The 18,704-nt window shown below is 40.8% G+C and overlaps 1 protein-coding gene across 5 annotated transcripts in view; it reads right to left on the bottom strand.

Moving 5' to 3' along the window:
* Window positions 1–11,145: 11,145 nt before the first annotated feature.
* Tsga10 (testis specific 10) overlaps window positions 11,146–18,704 on the bottom strand; it is a 98,238-nt gene continuing 90,679 nt past the window's right edge. For all 5 annotated transcript variants that reach the window (XM_075980404.1, XM_075980401.1, XM_075980403.1 and 2 more), the window contains 4 exons: window positions 17,921–18,123; window positions 15,797–15,901; window positions 15,329–15,475; window positions 11,146–12,077 (listed from right to left, as the gene is read on the bottom strand). In XM_075980404.1, the coding sequence (XP_075836519.1) occupies window positions 12,053–12,077; window positions 15,329–15,475; window positions 15,797–15,901; window positions 17,921–18,123 (480 nt within the window). In that variant the 3' untranslated portion in view covers window positions 11,146–12,052. The remainder of the gene's footprint in view (window positions 12,078–15,328; window positions 15,476–15,796; window positions 15,902–17,920; window positions 18,124–18,704) is intronic.

Below are 18,704 nucleotides of genomic sequence, written 5' to 3'. Positions count from 1 at the left end.
TGGTCTACGAGGATAGGGGTCACGAGAAGTCATTGTACTGCTAGGCTCCTGTGCTGGCGAGTTTAACGTCAACTTGACACAAGCTAGCATCACCGGAGAGAAAGGAGCCCCAAACGAGAAAATGCCTCCTTAAACTGGGTTATAGCAAACCTCTAGAACATTTTGTTAATTAGTGATTGATGCAGGAGGGCCCAGCCTACAAGGAAGCAAGCTGAGCAAACCAGGAGAGTAGTAAGAAGGACTCCTTCATGGTCTCTGCATCAGCTCCTGCCTCCAGGTTCCTGCCATGTTTGAATTCATGCCCTGACTAAGACAGCTCCTTTAACACAATTTAAGAGTAGTAGGTTGTACTTTGACGTTTTACTCTTTCGGCTTTTTGGGGGGCCCACCTCCTAGCTTCCAAATAAATCACTCACGGGGGTTTATTCTTAGTTAAGAATGTCTGGCCTTAGCTTGGCTTGTTTCTTGCCCAGCTTTTCTTAAGTTATCTTGACTACTTTTTGCCTCTGGGCTCTTTTCTTATTTCCGTGTCTCTCACTTTCACTGGCTGGCCCCTGATGCCCTCCTTCCCTTGTTCTCAAGTTGCTTGCCCCTCTCCTCATTTCTTACTGTTTTTACTGTCTGCCAGCCCTGCTATGGCCATTCAGCTCCTTATTTGGACCATCAGGTGTTTTAGACAGGCAAAGAATCACAGCTTCACAGAGTTAAACAAATGCAGCGTAAACATAAGTCACACACCTTAAGATAATATTCCCCAGCAGTAGTTTTCCCCCTAGGCCCGTGACTTATCTAGCTTCAGGTGTTTGGCCACTTGAGCAGTGACAAGTCTGAGTTCCATCTCGTGAAATCCAATCAAATGTGCTCGGTTACTCTTGAAAGATTTGCACCGCTCTTTCACAGGTGTAACTTGTAGGCAGATCACTGTTGTAGGACTCAGGAATCATAGCTGGGAAACACCGATAGTTACCTCTCTCCTCCAGTCTTTGTGCAGAGTATTTTCTAGTATCATGATTGCTAGTCAAAAGGGGTGAAGCTCCTAGTTAGGCGCCAGCTCAGTTTCTCTGGGTTTGAAGATATAAATAAGTGTTGTCTTCGCCAGTAGGCCCTTACTCTCAGGCTGTGCGGAATAACCGATGGCTTTGGCATAGCCTGTGATGTCTGGGGGCTTCATTGGCCCTTAGGCCAATGATTCAACAAGATGTAACCCATTCCTGACAAAGGGAGGTTTTACTTAGTTAAGTTTTAATCTTTAAATATGTGTATGTTTCGATCCAAATAACCACAGAGCTTTAGATACCGAGAAAGGGATCAAGTGGAGGGAGCGGAATCTCCCAAGGAAGGGGGAGTCTAGCATTACAGAGAGATAAAGGAGAAACTAGGAGGATTGAATGGGGAAGGGGTGAGAGAGCAGGGCAAAGGGGGGAAGGTAGGGAGGGACAACTAACACTACAGCATTCTGAGAAATGGAAGCCTACTGCTGTAGAAGCTTCCTAAAATATATACATATATGAAAGGAATTTAAATGAAGTCACTGCATAATGGGGGAGATGATGCCCCAAGTAGACACTTAGTCCATCAAGTCTACTTTGTAGGTATATAGCCAACATGCACGCACGTGCGTGCATGCGTGTGTGTGTCTACATGAGTGTATGCCATGTGTGTATAAGGTGCCCAAGGAGGCCAAAAGCAGGTGTTGGATCCCGGGGAGCGGGAGCTGCAGGTGGATGTGAGCTCCATGAGTGCTATGGCCTGAACCTGGGTCCCCTGGAGGAGCAGCACACACTTAACAGCTAAGCCACCTCTCTAGCCCTGGCAGACCAGGAAATAACTCAAGCGCCCATTGTCAGTAGGATGAATACGTGCCTGTGCAGTGGAAGGAACAAGCCAACGCTATCATGTGTTTGTCAGTAGGGGCAAGGCTCAGGAATAAAATTCTGAGTGCAAAGGGGAAGCGAGACTGGGGTTCCCTGATGAAAGCCTCTGCAGGATAAAACTGCATTGACAGTCTTAGATATCAGGATGCTGGTTACTTGGAGGAGACAGGAATAGTGCCTGGAATTGGGGCCAAAGGAAACTATAAAATTTGATGTAGTGCGTATTTTTACAGTGAGTATGGTTACATCTTCTCACAATTTATTATGTCTATAAAACATGAGCATTATATACTTCTCTGCCTGGCTGCGACATGCTATAATAAAGATGCATTCTAAGAGCAATTCTGGCCCTATTTTTGCTGTCTTTTTCTAATAATAATAAAAAACCAGCAAATCAGAACCATATGCTTCTCTCCCCCCCCACTCATCCCCACAAGTGGCTTTGTCTAGTCATGTTCAGTGTATCTGAAATATCAGGTGTCAGATCTAGGCTCCCATGAGATCCTAGTCACAAAGAGACTGCTTTCCAGGGAAAAATTATCCCTCCTCATTGCAGAACCAGAGATGTCTGCTTTGCTTTGCCCCAGAGAGCTTTGAAACAATGAACACAGCACACCATGAGAACAAACCATACAGAGAGGCAGCCAGGGGGACAACAGAATGCCCTGTCTGGTTTCGATGCTATGGTAACTCAAATAGATGATTCCTAGCCATTCTTTCTCATTTAGAATTAGCCTCTAGAAATCTGCCCTTCATTGCTGTAAAGGAAGGCACTATCCTGACACTTCACATACGAGTTGCTCACTTGCCCTAGAGAAGGTGTTTATTTCAAAACCTCTAAAGGCTAACCTGCCTGATGGGCAGGCACTGAACACCTGAAGCTATTTATCTTTTGATGTACTTTCTAAAGAACCTTCTCTTTTAACAATCCAACTTCACAAATATCTGAGGACTGTGGAGAAGCAGAGATGTCCTAGGAAGGCTGTCATGTTCAAATATCTATCAGTTATAGCAATAACTATGGTTTAATCAAGGTAGAGAATTGGAGGAAGATTTTCTTCTTATACTAGAGCAAGCATAACATCAGCACAATACGGTTTAGAATTTTCTCACACATGTACAGACTTTATAATAGGCCACTGAGTATCCTAGATTTATATAGTCTCACATTCTCTCTCTCTCTCTCTCTCTCTCTCTCACACACACACACACACACACACACAGAGAGAGAGAGAGAGAGAGAGAGAGAGAGAGAGAGAGAGAGAGAGAGAGAGAGAGACCCCACACACGTGTAGTTACTAAAGAGTTTTTCAAAAGGCAGTATATATAGTTTTTATTCAAGTCCATGTGTTACTGACTGTAAACTCCAATCTGAACTGTTCACTCAACACTCACTGCAGTCCTGACAATGGCCAGATCTGGGTTTCATTATGAGCTAACTCACCCTTGACTTACAGTTCTTAGCTTCTCAGGACAAGAACTTGGATGGCTTTCCTGTTACAATTACCCCTTTAGATCTGCCTTCGCTTCCCACTGCAAAGACTGCTTTGTGTTCTGAAGGGTGGATTGTCTAAACCACAACACTGCCTTATTAAGGCTATGTTTATTTTTGAGGGAAATACGTTTTTCTGCATTCTGAATGCTTTAGGAGATGAGCAGAAGTGGGATCCTGTAGCTACAGCTGCAGGGCTCCCCTAGTGGAGCAGTGCTGTGGCCGGTGGGCAGACGTGTGGTTGACCAGCTCTCAGCGGGATTTAGAAACATATCAGACCGGCTGCGTGAGTCTATTGTTTAGTGACTCCTCCCAGTCACAGACAAGCACCGAGAAAAGTCTTTCACAGTGATGAACGCGGTTACACTCATTTGTTCAACGAACAGTCTCTGAACATCTGAGTCACTGGTGCAAAATGGGGCGTCAATGGGAAGGATGGGAACAATCTAATGAGAAAGGTAGAGTTATTCTGTATTGAAACCAATGCCAGTTTAGCTTACTGTTTTTAATGTCAGAAACAGCCACAAGATGTTCCTGTTTCTTCCCTCTTCTCTCATCAGATGTGAGCCTCTAGATAAACAGATGGTTCTACTTATCTAGACGCTGTTCTCCCGAACCACAGGCATGCACACATGGAGTTAATGAGTTGCCCTCGAGTTAAGCTTATTTCTACTCGTCCTGACATCAATAGGGATGTCATTAAAGAAACTGACCCTGCTAATATTCATTTCTGAGATTCCACTGCCTGTTGGGACAACTCAGGAAGCAGAAGAGTTCTATCACATCGAAGAGTCTAATGTTTGGTCTCATAAGCTCATAAGATGCTGTAACCTAGAAGATAATACAGATGCATTACTGTGAAGCCCGTATCCTGCCAAGATGGAACTGGTTTAAACTGGGCTCAGCAGAATACATATATAAAGAAGTAGCAAACAGAAAATGGACTGTGCCTTAAATCTTAAAAACATGGCATTATGTTTGTCTTGCTTGAACGATCCCAGTTCAGTGTTACCCTACATACCATTCACGTTACCTCCCATAACAATTATTTAATGATTGACTAGAGAATTTATGTTTCATCTTTTTTGGTTTTGTTCGAGATTTTTGAGATTTGATCTTTACTAAGTATAAATGTAAGATATAAAGTTGTAAATATAGAAACAAGAAATTGAAAACACGAAGGAAAATGGATTTCCCCAGCACTGGAAAATAGATTCTCGGGGTGGCGTGGCTCAGAAAGCACAACTATTTGAAACACTTGGTCTTTTCCAGAATGAGCCACACCTTCCTCATTCCACTTTATTAATCTCCTGCCGCTGTTCTCAGTTTCAACCTCAGGTTCTCCTCAACGGGAGCTAACGGACAGAAATAAGCTATCCACTCACAGCCCAGCAGAAGGGGATGCCATCAGCTGAGACTTTCGTCCTCGTGACCACCAAGGACAACCACTCTGCTGAGACCTTCGCCTCTCGTCAACACCTACTCTTGGTCAGTTCTTCCCTGTATTATCACCAGTAGTTGAGGAAAAGTCAAACCCAAAGCCACAAACCCAAACCAGAACAAAAACCCAGAAACATTTTTAAAAGAAAAGAGGAAAAAATTGAGAAAAGTGGACTCTGAATATACTCTGATATTATATTCAATTCAAATCCTAAAGAGTGATGACTTTGAAGCCCATTAAAAAATAACCGGGAAACTAGAGAAATGACTTTAATGATTAAGAGCACTCACTGGCCGGGTGGTGGTGGTACGTGCCTTTAATCTTTTCGGGAGGTAGAGACAGTTTATTATATAAAACCCTTTATAGCCCATGCGTTCCTTAAAACCATGTGCCCAGACTCACATGTAATACTCCGCCTTGAGTGATTTCTTCATGTCATTTCTACATCATCCTCACCTTCAGACCTTGCTGTCGTTCCACGAGCTGGTCGTCCTTCCCAGGACACAGCTCTCCTCCTCCGTTCTTCACCTTAGGTTGTGCATCGTTTGTTGCTCTCGGGCCTAACTCTCCTTAACCCTGGAGGTTACTTCGCTAACCTGTCCATTACTTTCTCTACTTACTTGTGTTTCTGAAACTTGACTGTGAGTTCACCAAGAGTGTCTTTTATCTGCGTGTTCCAGATGACCAGAACTCAGCAAACGTGTAATAAAGATTTTGTATGAACCTAGTATGATTTTAATAAGAAGAGATCAGAACTTTCTAAAGATCAGATTTTTATTTTTTTAAACGCACAAGGTATAAAAATATCATGAGTGTTTGTGAACAGCAAGTAGCTTGAATCTATACAGCAAATCCCTTGGGCTCCAAACTCATTCATTCATGCTAACCATGGAAACCTAGCTGGGACCTAGAAGCATTGTTGGTGACTGAGATGTGAGAAAATAGGGTGGTGAACAGGACAGGGCTCTCACAACCCAATAGCTGAACATTGAGATGTACTGGTAGAAAGAGGGGACTCGGTCTGTTGGTTCCGAAGGACTGTCAAGAGCACCATCATCACTACCATGCAATTCTTTACTCTTCTACTTTGCTGTTCTCTAGTCCTGGCTAACAGCCCTGATTGTCTTCTCAGAAACAAACTGATCAAATCAAGTCTTTCACTTCTTTAGTAATTGAATATTATTATTAGTGTTAACTTTTAAGGTGTCACCTTTTTTGTTGGCTTATATATTAAAACCATAACCAAATTAAGTTTCCTTCAAATGGCTGCTTAGTTTGTTTTCTGTTGCTTTGATAGAAAACCACAGTTTGGGTAATTTATAAAGGAAAGAAATTTATTTACTATAGGCTAGAGTCTAAAACATCAGTATAGAGGTCCTGTCCACTGGTGAATAGCTCCTTGCCACATTATAATACAGTGCAGTGCATCATGTAGTAAGAACAAGGGAACATGTATGCTCAGGTCTCCCCTCCTCTTCCTATAAAGCTGCTAATTCCACCAAGAGGGTACTTCCCCCATGAATTCAGCTAATGCTAACTGCCTCCCTAAGGCTCCACCAGTAACTACCATCAACACGTGCATTTGAGGACTAAGTGTGTGACACTTGAAACCACAGGAAGTAATTTCTGTTAACTTCTTGAGGATCACAGCAAATATCTACACACACACAACATACATACATGCTTGACTATCTTCACTTAAAACACAATCAAATTCTGTGTGTGTATGTGCATGTATCACCCACAGTAATAGTGTGTGTGTGTGTGTGTGTGTGTGAGAGAGAGAGAGACAGAGAGAGAGAGAGAGAGAGAGAGAGAGAGAGAGAGAGAGAGAGAGAGAGAGAGAGAGAGAAAGGTGGGATTCCCCTCTGTATGCTGTGAATACCATTGGTTAATAAAGAAACTGGCTTGGCCTGATAGGGTAGAAAAGAGCTAGGTGGGGAAAACTAAACTGAATGCTGGGAGAAGGAAGGCCGAATCAGGAGAAACCACATAGCCCTTCCAGAGACAGACACTAGAACCTTAACCAGAAAACCACAACCACATGGCAATACACAGATTAATAGAAATGGGTTAAATTATATGTAGAGTTAGCCAATAAGAAACTAGAGCTAATGGTCCAAGCAGTGACTTAATTAATACTGTTTCTGTGTGGTTATTTCAAGTCTGGGCAGCTGGGAACAAACAAGCGGCCTCCTACTACATGTGTGTGTACACACATACATCACCCAGAGTAATAGTGTGTGTGTGTGTGTGCGCGCGCGTGCGCGCATGTGTGTGTGCGTGTGCATGCATTCCCATTATTTACTTCTCACTTTTTGTCATCTTAGAACCTCAGAAAAGTGAGTTGACTAGGATCTCTCTGACAAATTCATCCCTTAAGAGTTTTAAATAGTCAAACATCAGCAAGCAGTGGTTGAGACTGCATACTGTTCTTTCAGAGGTCCAAGTTCATTTCGCAGCATTTATATTGGCTGGCTCACAGTCACCTGTAATTCCAATTCTAGGGGATATGATGTCTTCTCCTGGGCTCTGCAGGCACCTGCACTCATACATGCCACACATATACCTAGAATTAAAAAATAAAAATAGATAACTCCAGTTTAGGGGATCCAATGCCCTCTTCTGGTCTCTGCATTCACCAGGCATGCATGTAGTACATATACATACGTGAAGGCAAAACACTCATAAATAGAAGATAAACATTTTTTAAAAAACGAAATAAAATTAAATCTTAAAAAAATTAAAACTACCCATAATTCTAGAAATTCATGTGAAGCAGCAAAATAAAACTTCTAATGCAACAAGAAAAAAATTAATACAATTTGAAATATGTGCAATATATACTATAGCACATGTAGTATGAGATAAGTAGATATATATTATAAATCTATTATAATATATTTGGTTATGGTTTTAAAACCCACAAGAACTGGTTAGAATCTCTGAAATTTAGTTGCAATGTTTAATTCTTCTCAAGGTATACTGCTGGTGCCCTAGGCCAACTAATATCATTGAATTTTTCTGTGGTGGTGTCTAAGTTGTTATATAAAGTGAAAAATTAGGAACTGCTGAATAGAATAATAATCAAATGATATCTCTCCTATTATCTGCATCACATTCCAGTCTGCACTCTAAGACGGCAGACTTAATACACTATAGCACTTCATTGCCCTGCTATACATGTTATTTTTATATTTAACCAAGGAATCATATTATTTGTAATAAGAACTATTATCTAAAGCATCTTGCATAATTCTTGCCTAATAGAAGAGGCCATGTTACTATACAACATATTTGAGTATGTTCGGTTGGACATATTCCTTATGTCTATGAATTCTAACCCAATGAGGTACACATGAAACAAAGGCCTGATGCTGTGATTAGAACTCTGCTCTGGTTCTTCAGCCTTGTAATGCCAAGAGTCTTTTCTAAGTTACAATGCACCTATAGAATACTTTCCCTTAAAAATAAATGAGACATTTGCTTTCAATTCAGGAGTTTATTGCAAGAAGACAAGTTCAAACTGACCCACTGAAACAGCTTGTAGGGGTAAATTCCGAATGGTGTTCAGGATGCAAGGCTGAGTATTTTGTAGACTCCCATCTTAAGACAAGTTGCTTTGGAAGCTGCGTAACATAAATATCTTTTTATAAAATATGATGCTTTTTTCAAATCAATTGGGAAATGACATAAAATTTAAAGAGAATTAGCCTAACTCACTCTGCTGTTGTTGAAACCTTTGCAAGGCAAAGGAGTAACGTGTAGGGGCTAAGGGGCAGGTCAATTACCTTGAGGTTTTTATGTTTTGTGGTATATTTGGAATTCAGATCAGGCAAAAGTTTAAATAGTTATATTCTTTTTTTTTTTTTTTTTGGTTTTTCGAGACAGGGTTTCTCTGTGGCTTTGGAGCCTGTCCTGGAACTAGCTCTTGTAGACCAGGCTGTCTCGAACTCACAGAGATCCGCCTGCCTCTGCCTCCCGAGTGCTGGGATTAAAGGCGTGCACCACCACGATCTCTCTTTGAGTGAATCGATGATCTCTGGCCTGCTATGAGTATTGATACAGAGGACTGCAGGTAGATGGGCTGTGAGGAGTCTTTCTTTTTTAACTGGCAGCTTGCATCCTACCTTAGTATAGCAAATGAGTCTCATCCTTTAGTCATAAACTCTTTCTGATGATGAAAGAAAGGCAGCTTTAAGCACAGCATTTGGGGAGCCAAGAAGACCCTATTGAAAACCAGAGCAAGGTTGTCTGGGAAGAAGCATAGAAGGCAGTAAGGAAGAGCTGACACTGATAAGGACCCTGAGAGCATCAGCTTCTCATGACTTCAGCAACACTTTAATTAATTTCAACCTGTGTGTTATGTAGTTGATACTGTCTGAACACTATTAAATAATATTCCTATTGTAAACTCTAATGGGTGAACCCCTATGGTAGTGATTTTTAAAGCCGGGACTGGAACCTGGGCCTTTGGATATTTGAAGCAAGCTCCACCAGTGAACCACATGCATCCAGTTATATCTACAGGTCAAAAAGCTAAGACCCATTCCTTAAAAACTCTATCTTATGAACTTTAGCACAGATTCTCATGCTAATGATTTCTACTCCTTAAAGAAAACCAAATGGTGGTTCATATTAACCAAAGAGACTAAAAGAATCCCAAGGGTGCTTTTTAATTGAAAACGTGTTTTTGTTTTGTTTTGTTTTTGTTTTGTTTTGAGATAGGTTCCACGTAGCCCTGACTAGCCTAGAAGTCACTACATAGTACAGGCTGGCCTTAAACTTTTGGTAACCGTTCTTCCTCTGTTCCCAAGTCCTAGAATTGTAGGCATGTCCAGCTCAAAACTTCTGTTTTTAAATTACTCAATGAATTAACAAGTGTCTTTCTCAACACACTCACTTCAACAGGAGTAGACACTTTGTACTGAGCATAACATTTCTGAGCTCGGAGCCCTTTTTCAGGAGATTTTTGCTGTTGCTGTTATCCAAGAAAGAATGTTTGGTACACTGTGTACAATCAGGCTCTTCCACATCAACAAGAAAGAATGTTTGGTACACTGTGTACAATCAGGCTCTTCTACATCAACAAGAAAGAATGTTTGGTACACTGTGTACAATCAGGCTCTTCCACATCAACCAGAAAGAATGTTTGGTACACTGTGTACAATCAGGCTCTTCCACATCAACCAGAAAGAATGTTTGGTATACTGTGTACAATCAGGCTCTTCCACATCAACAAGAAAGAATGTTTGGTATACTGTGTACAATCAGGCTCTTCCACATCAACCAGAAAGAATGTTTGGCATACTGTGTACAATCAGGCTCTTCCACATCAACCAGAAAGAATGTTTGGTATACTGTGTACAATCAGGCTCTTCCACATCAACCAGAAAGAATGTTTGGTATACTGTGTACAATCAGGCTCTTCCACATCAACCAGAAAGAATGTTTGGCATACTGTGTACAATCAGGCTCTTCCACATCAACCAGAAAGAATGTTTGGTATACTGTGTACAATCAGGCTCTTCCACATCAACCAGAAAGAATGTTTGGTATACTGTGTACAATCAGGCTCTACCACATCAACAGGCTATTAAGTATTTATTTATATCAAGTGACAAGAATCCCATTTCAAGCAAATATTCTTGAATATTACCTTAATAAAAAATCTTGTCTTTGAAGTTTGAATAGAGAACCTGGTGAGATTTCTTTTGCCTTAGATAGCAGTAGTCCCTTTGTATGCGCCATACCATGTAACTCTCCTCTGAAACAGTATGTAACAATGTCACGAATCAAGCATTGTATACTTTTCATCAAGTATTGAAACACTTTCTCACACACTTTATTCCCATGCCCCTCTCCTAACACCCCGCGCTCTGCATAAGAGCTGGCAAGTGCTTTCCATAGGTGATACTCAGCTCTTGTTGGTTATCTAGGAGACCAGATTAATAATAATGCTGTGGTGATCGAATGGCAAGGTCACTGGGTTACCTAAGAGGTTCATTCTGCAAGATGTACATCAGTATCTTATTTGATATGAGCCAGAAAAGCTATTCTACATACTATTCTTTAAAATAGTTATGAGCAGGTACTGTACTTTATCCATTTTTTAGCCAGTCTGTAATGATTGTCTAAAACTTCATGAATAAGCCTTAAGGTTCTGGAAGGCCAAACTAAAGTGAGCATGTGACGTGAATTTATAATAAAGTATCAGTGTACTAGTGATTATGTCATGATGAAATAAGATCTCAAGAGGCCACTACCCTTGTCACTACTGCCATATCGAATAATGACTAGATACAATGAGAAACTGTCCATCATAGGAATACTATTAATGACAGGGCTTGCTTTTTTATTAAAATGTAAGAATACAAATAGCTTATATCAGTAAAATACAGTAGCATTCAGGCTCTAATATCAACATTAAATCAAAGCCTATGGACAGAAAAGAGACTTGAGAGATGCAGGTGAGGGAAATAACTTGTCACTCTAGATAGATTACAGACAGCTACCACGGGGGGGAAATAATAAAATGGCAATAAAATTCATTGCAGTACTTTAATGTTTTGAGGAAAACTTATTAAAAATACAGATTTTTTTTAAAAAAATCTTACATTTTGGATAGATATCATCACCTACCTTTCTAACAACAGTAGGAGCAGACAAAATTGTAAAAACGCATGGTACTTGGGCTGTGTGCCACAACAGCATGGGCTGAAAGCCCTGGCACACTCCTACTTGGAAGGTAGACTGTGGCATGGAAGTCATGTCAGGTTGGTTCCAAAATGCAATACTGGGTCCCAGGCCAGTGCTAGGCTGTGCCCATGTTAGCAGAGCTTTTCCAGCCATGAGAATATAAATCATAAAGAAAAAAATATAACCAACCAGTCATTTGAGACAGCAAGAAAGGAAAGGAAATCAGTTTTGTAAAAACACTTTTCCCTCTTTTTTAAGCTTCTTTATTTACTCCGGACAGTTAACAAAACAGTGCTCAATAGTGAAGTAAGCAGATTTTACACTCACTATTACTGTATGGATAGAAAGAGCCATGTGCATTTTTGTTTGCATACATCATCCCAGATCACTGTGATATGGCACTCGAGAACAGACTCAGAGGCACAAAGTCAATAAATACATTTAACACTGTCAAGCATTCAAAAGATAAATGCAATCAAATAGCAAAAAAAAAAAATCCGTTTGTATCTTTGACCTTTCCAAGGCTGTGGAGAATCTTTTCACATGTCAGAAATCTCTATAGCAAAGATTCCTATAATAGAAGAAAAAACAGATTAAGGTTTTAAATGCAATAACTCTAGCATACTTTAGTAGCGCTTGGGGTTTCCCCCTTCAGCCTCTGTGAAGGGAAATGGATATAGTGAATTTGTTCATGCCATGGAATACTACTTTAACACAGAAAGAAAGACACATTGACATGTGCAACTTGCAAGGTTGTCATGCACATTATTCTGAATGAAAAAAGCCAGACTCAAAGGTTGTGTTCTATATGTGACTGAATTTGCACAGGATCCTCAAGCTGAGAGAATTATAGTACAGATAAAAAGTTAGCTGGCCTTCTGCTAGGGACATGGGAGATACAGATCCTAACTTTAAAGCGATGGGTACCACAAGGGAAGACTGTCTTTTACAATTAATGCTTTTAAGTTAGTGTTTCACAAATATATGCTATTATACCTGTTTCTCTTTGTACCCCTGCCTCAGTGTCCCCCTCCTCATTCCCACTTCTCCCATCTGCTGGTCCCTTTATCCCCTAACAGCTGCCCCTTCTGCTTTCTTGTCACATGTATTCCTTTCTTCAGATCTCCTCCTAAGTAAGCTATTTGGTACTGATTGGACAACTCAGTATTTAGTTATTAGCAAGAGGTGTATATAAAGACTGCACATGTAGGTATAACCACGCACACACAAATGAATACATTAGGGAAATATTAATAAACCCTGTGTAATAACTTATACCAGTGCCCATTTCCTATTTTTCAAGGTGGTATTGCTATAGGAACTGGAAAAGATATTTGAGATTCTCTGCTCTACTTTATGGCTACCTCTAAGACAAAAACCAATAAAATTACTTGTGGTTCAGCCATAGATCGACATTAAATATTGCTCAGCAGTTAAAAGAGACATGTAAGATTCTAGATAAGACTCAAAATATTATGCTGAGACTAAGCACCAGAGGCTACCTACTGTATGATATCAGTTATTTGACAACCTGGAAGAAAGAGAACTAGGGGCAGAGAAGACAGAATTGAACTTGGTCCTCTGGAAGAGCAGCAGGCACTCTTAACTACCTAGCCATCTCTCGAGGCTCAGGGATAACATCTTAAGTTGACCACGAAAGATAAATTTTAAAAGGAGGGCTAAGGGTATATTATTAATGAAAGTAACAGAAAAGATACAAACCTTTCTAATTATTACAAGAAATTTGAGTTTTTAAAAATGAAAAGATCAAATGGGAAAATACAGAAGACAGAATAATATACACAGCAAACATAAGATATTGTGATGGATTTGAGACCAAATGTAACAAGTCACAGAAACAGTATAAAATTAAACTTTTTAAATTTAGTAAAAAAAAATTTCAAATAGCTTATAAAGCAAAACATAAATCAATACTTTATAAAATAGATACAGTAAGTCAGAGAGATCGAGAAACAGCTGAGTAGAGGTATTTACCAGGAAAGTGGAGACAATAAGAGAAAAGGATCAGCAGCTTGAAGACAGAGTTTTAGACACCAGGCCAAACAAAGAGTGTAAATGTTTCAGAAAAGAACACTGCATAAAAGTTACATGCCACAGGAAGACAGTTCAGAGTGCTGGTGCAGCAAAAAACAACAAGCCATATATAAAATAATCATCTCCTGTCAGAGCTGTGCCAGTGTGAGGTATAAATACTGGTGCTAGAAAAAGAACCATAAGCAGAGAGGAAAGAGATCCCCACGACTGTTCCACTGGAGCTGTGACTACCCAGCAGACAGATGTTCTATTTGTCCAAAAGAAAGAGGAGGGCATCATTCCAGTTCAGTTCAGTTCAGTTCAAGGGCCTGACCTGGAAGGTGACCAACAGGAACTGGCTGTTCACAAGTGATACTGAGCTCCAGGATGGATTGGCTGGAGAGATGGCTCATTCGATAAAGTGCTTGCCTTATATTTATGAAGATTCTAGTTTGACCCATAGAGCTCAAAAAAAGCTGGGCATGATGGTTTACATTTGTAATCTCGGTGCTGGGGAGACAGAAACAGGAATCCCTAGGGCTGACTAGGCTTTGATTCCGCAGGATGGTTCGTAACTTTGTATACCTCCAGTTCCAGGAGACCTGATGCCCCTTTCTGGCTTCTGCAGGCACCAGACACATCACTGGTGCACATACACATGTGCGGGAAAAATACACACACACACACACACACACACACACATATATATATATATATATAAAATAACTTTTTAATTGGGAGGGGGTGTTTTTAAATATTTCATTTTTAGTATTTTTAGACTATTACAGAAGACACATTGTGACCACAACTGGTCATAATGAGGTATCAGTGGATCATGGGGGAATAAAAGAACAAATAAATTTAAGTCAATCATGAACTTAGCATTTGGCTAAATGTCCCCAGTACTTGGGAAAGGTAGGCTAAAAAGGTAGAAATGACGGCCTGCAAACAGATTCTGAACTTTCTAATCAGTCTATTTTGAACTGATGATGCTGCAGAAATTCAGAGGCTGCGTCAGACACACTCGGCTGAGCAAGTCAGTCAGGAATGTTGACTACATTGCTGGTGTTGGGCCTCAGCTCTCACAGTAACATTGGAATATACAGATAGAAACTGGGGAACCACAAGACAGCGGTCCGTGAGGATGCTTTGGAACTGGAGGTACTGGCTGCTTTTTCAGACAGAGAGAGAGAGAAAGAAGTGTGACAGGGAAACATGTAGTAGTGTAGGTACATATTTCTGTATATAATAAAACAAATAGGACAAAATTTAGCAACAATGGATTGAGAGATATTTTTACTTTTGTAACTTCATACAAATTATAAATTATTCCCAGATAAATTTTTAAACATTTGTGAAATATAACAATAAATCTAAAATAAAAATAGTAAATACTTTCCTATTTATCCTATGGTGCAATAGCAATTAGCCCACATTTTGTAATAAATGTACATGGAAAATAATACAGAAGTAAACAGGAATTCAGACTTTGACAGTATAGCATATAGGCTGATGACGCAGTTCAAGGTGCTTGTCTAGCATGTATGAGGCCTTAGCTTTGATTCCCAGTATCACAAAAAAAAAAAATGAAACACTATGAATAAATATTAGATAAACCTTAGAGTTATTTCATTTTCATACAATATTCATATAAAACTCATTTATAGATAAAACCCTTTATTTTTGTGCCACCACAACTTAGCAATCAGTTTTAATATCAGTCTCCTTGCTCCCTCAAATCTCCTTGTGAGCACTGCTACATGTGCCCAGGGTCCTGTGCACACTTACTCTTCCAATGATCGGTCGAGGCCTCGGTCAGGAGATCGATGGAGAGCACGTTCTGGTGAGTGACACTTTGTATTTGGCTTCACTGAACTCAAATGATAAGCATTACTTGAGTAATTCTGGCGGCGAAGTTCTTGGACAGCCCTTTCCCTAGAGCAAAATAGTGAGGCTTTTAAACTTACATTCAGTGACATTATTAAACCTATCATAAAACTGTAGCTCAACTCAAACATTAAAATCTACCCATGATGAAATAATAAACCTCTTACTGAGCCAGAACACCTATAACACTAGCATTCTGGAGACAGAGACAGGAGGATCATCAGTTTGAGGCTAGCCTGGGCTAGAGTGAGACTGTCTTGAAAACAAACAAACAAAACCCACATGTACGTACACACAGACTAACAAAATAAAACCTACTGCTAGCTAAGGAACATGTTTAGGCAGACCATTGCACGGGGATTAACTTACCTTTCAAATCGTTCTGTCCCTAGCTGTCTTTTAGTAATGTCCAAATCTGCTTCCAACTGTGTTACAACATTTCTGAACTGGGCCACGTCTCTACTCTGGATAGCCCTACACAAAAGAAAAGAGTGATAGCTGATTAAAATCACAATAGCCTGTGACTCCAAGAGTATACTAAACCATATGGACAACGGCATCTTAGCTGGATCCAACGTGATTTTTGCAAGTTTCTCTCTCTCTCTCTCTCTCTCTCTCTCTCTCTCTCTCTCTCTCTCTCTCTCTCTCTCTCTCTCTGTGTGTGTGTGTGTGTGTGTGTGTGTGTGTGTGTACACATGTTGGACTTGCTCCTGTTTGTGTGTATACTATATATGTGTTGGGGCAGGCCAGAGGCTGACTTTGGGTATTTACTCAGTCACTCTCCACTGTTCTTTAAAGGGTCTCCCAGCTGGACCTGGAGTTCATCCATCTGACTATGCTGTTTGGTCAATGAGTTTCAGGGATCTGTCTGTTTCCACTCCCCCAGTGCTGGGGTTACAGCTGCATACTGCTGCTCCTGGCTTTTACATGGATGCTGGGGATCCAAACTCAGATCATTATGTTTGCATAACAAGCATCTTACTGACCAATGTATTGCCTCAGCTTCACACTGTGATTTTTATGGGCAAATTCAAGGGCATGTTTTAGATATATTTGAAGTACAAGCATTATTACTTGAAAAGCCTCAGCGATCCCAGTCCTGCTCAGTTAATCAAACCTTCTTATCTCTGTTTCTTTATACACAAATGTATCATCTATCTATGTTATTCATTTATGTAAATGCTCTTTATAAACATACTTTTTATGGAAGTTTCCCACATTGGCCAGCTCCATGTCACAATATTTAGCAGAAGTCTAAAATGGAATACATCCTCTGCTTCTTTACTAAGTTTGAGGAAGGGACCCTGAGGACCTGCTGAAGGTATCACAACAGCCTCACTAACTGGAACTGACAAGAATGACTCAGTCACAGTCAAGAGGACCCAAGACTGTCCTGGCTTGGGGGTCCCTGATGGCCAAGGGCTCGTAGGAGTGGCTGACTGCTGAGAAAATGACCACCATGCTCCCAGATACCAGGCTCAGGTGTGAAGATGGGCAGGGTGACACGTGCTATGGATGGGCCACAGAGGCTGAGCTTTCATTAGAGGTCACCACTTTTTTTTAAACAATCTTATTTTATATACCAATCCCAGTTCCTTCTCCCTCCCATCCTTCTTCTCCCCCTACCTACCGCCATGCCATCCCCATCCACTCCTCAGAAAGGGTGAGCCCTCCCATGGGGAATCAACAAAGTCTGCCATATCACTTGAGGCAGGACCAAGGCCCTCCCCCACTGTATCTAGGCCAGCAAGGTATTCCTTCATACAGAATGGGCTCCAAAGAGCCAGTACTAGGGATCAATATTGGTTCCACTGCTAGTGGCTCCACAAACTGCAAAAGCCACACAACTGCCACCTGCATTCAGAGGTCCTGGTTCAGTCTTTGCAGGTTCTCTAGCTGTGAATCTGGTGTCAGTGAGCTCCCACCGGCCTGGGTCATCTGCTTCTTTGGGTTTCCCCATCATAGTCTTGGTTCCTTTGCTCATAATATTGTTCCTCAGCGGTGACCAATTTTAATAAACTTTCAATACCCAGGCAGATGTTTCCACTTGAATATCAAGCTAAATATTATTGGGGTAAGATAAAAATTCTGAGGGTGTGCTCAGTGTTTTGTGGGTTCAGTTCTTCTGGGCATCCAGTAGACACCCTTATAGACACAGGGGACCATAATGTGACAAATAGAGAGACAAACAGCAACACCAGACGACCCATAAATGCAAAAAGCCCTCCAAGTTTCAGAGTGCTGTCTTTACGTGTCCTAAAGACAATATTTTAGATCATTCAAAACAATCAGCAGAGACTGTTACATTTAGAAACCTTAGGTTAGAAAAACTATACCACAGATTTAAATCTTAGCCAAATCACAATACTCCTGATTCTCAGTCTAATTAATGGCCAATTGTGGGCTCCAACCTCCAGACCTGCCTTTAAAATTCTCCTCAGTTATGAGGTGCTGAGACCAGCCCTCTGTGCTGCGATGCTGCAGCCGACTCACATTTTGTTCTCTGCCAGACAAAGGTGCTCCTTCAGAAGCTGGATCTCAGACTCCTTTTCCTGCAGCGCTATCTGGGACTGGTACTCTTTGTCTCGGTTGGCCACCAGCAAAGCCTCTAGATTCTGCATGGAGATCCTCTCGTTTGTCATCTGACTCCTGAGTAGTTCTATTTCAGAGCGCGCGGAATCCAGCTCATTCTCCATCTGTGTGATGGGAGGACATCCAGACTTACTCCCATCCACTCACTTTGTTATCTGGAACACGTGACTTTAAATTTCTCACTGTGAAGTTGTCTGCACACACCACAACACACCCGTAGGGCCACTCTCCCCACCCCTCAGGCCATATCAGATAATTCACTAATTTAAAAGTTCTATCAGTCTCGAACTGCAGCCAGTTTCCATTTCCAGTTTTAAGACTTTTTACATAGTTCTGCAGAACTGACATTGTCTGGAACTGGATGAGTACATCTAAGTGCCCTTTGATGTAGCCTTGTCCTCTGGAGGACAGAAGTATGAGGAGTAGACACATTCTCTCTCGCATACACCTAGGGAAAACTTGTGCCTTACAAGGTATCCTGAGCTCAAAATATTCTCAGTAGGCAAAATATTTCTTCAAAAGGACGATTATCAGTTAAAAGAAAGCATGATTTCTTATAATACATGTTATAATAAATTTTATATGCATTTAAAAAGCTAGTTATGAAAGACAAACTTTAAAAGTCAATAAAAATGAAGTTACTAGGGGAGGGGCAGGCACCTCAGTGGACAGAGAGGGAAAGAAC

This window comes from Microtus pennsylvanicus, chromosome 7 (genome assembly GCF_037038515.1).
Source record: "Microtus pennsylvanicus isolate mMicPen1 chromosome 7, mMicPen1.hap1, whole genome shotgun sequence".
NCBI classification, from domain to species: Eukaryota; Metazoa; Chordata; class Mammalia; order Rodentia; family Cricetidae; genus Microtus; species Microtus pennsylvanicus.
This window is presented reverse-complemented; position numbering and strand designations above follow the sequence as displayed.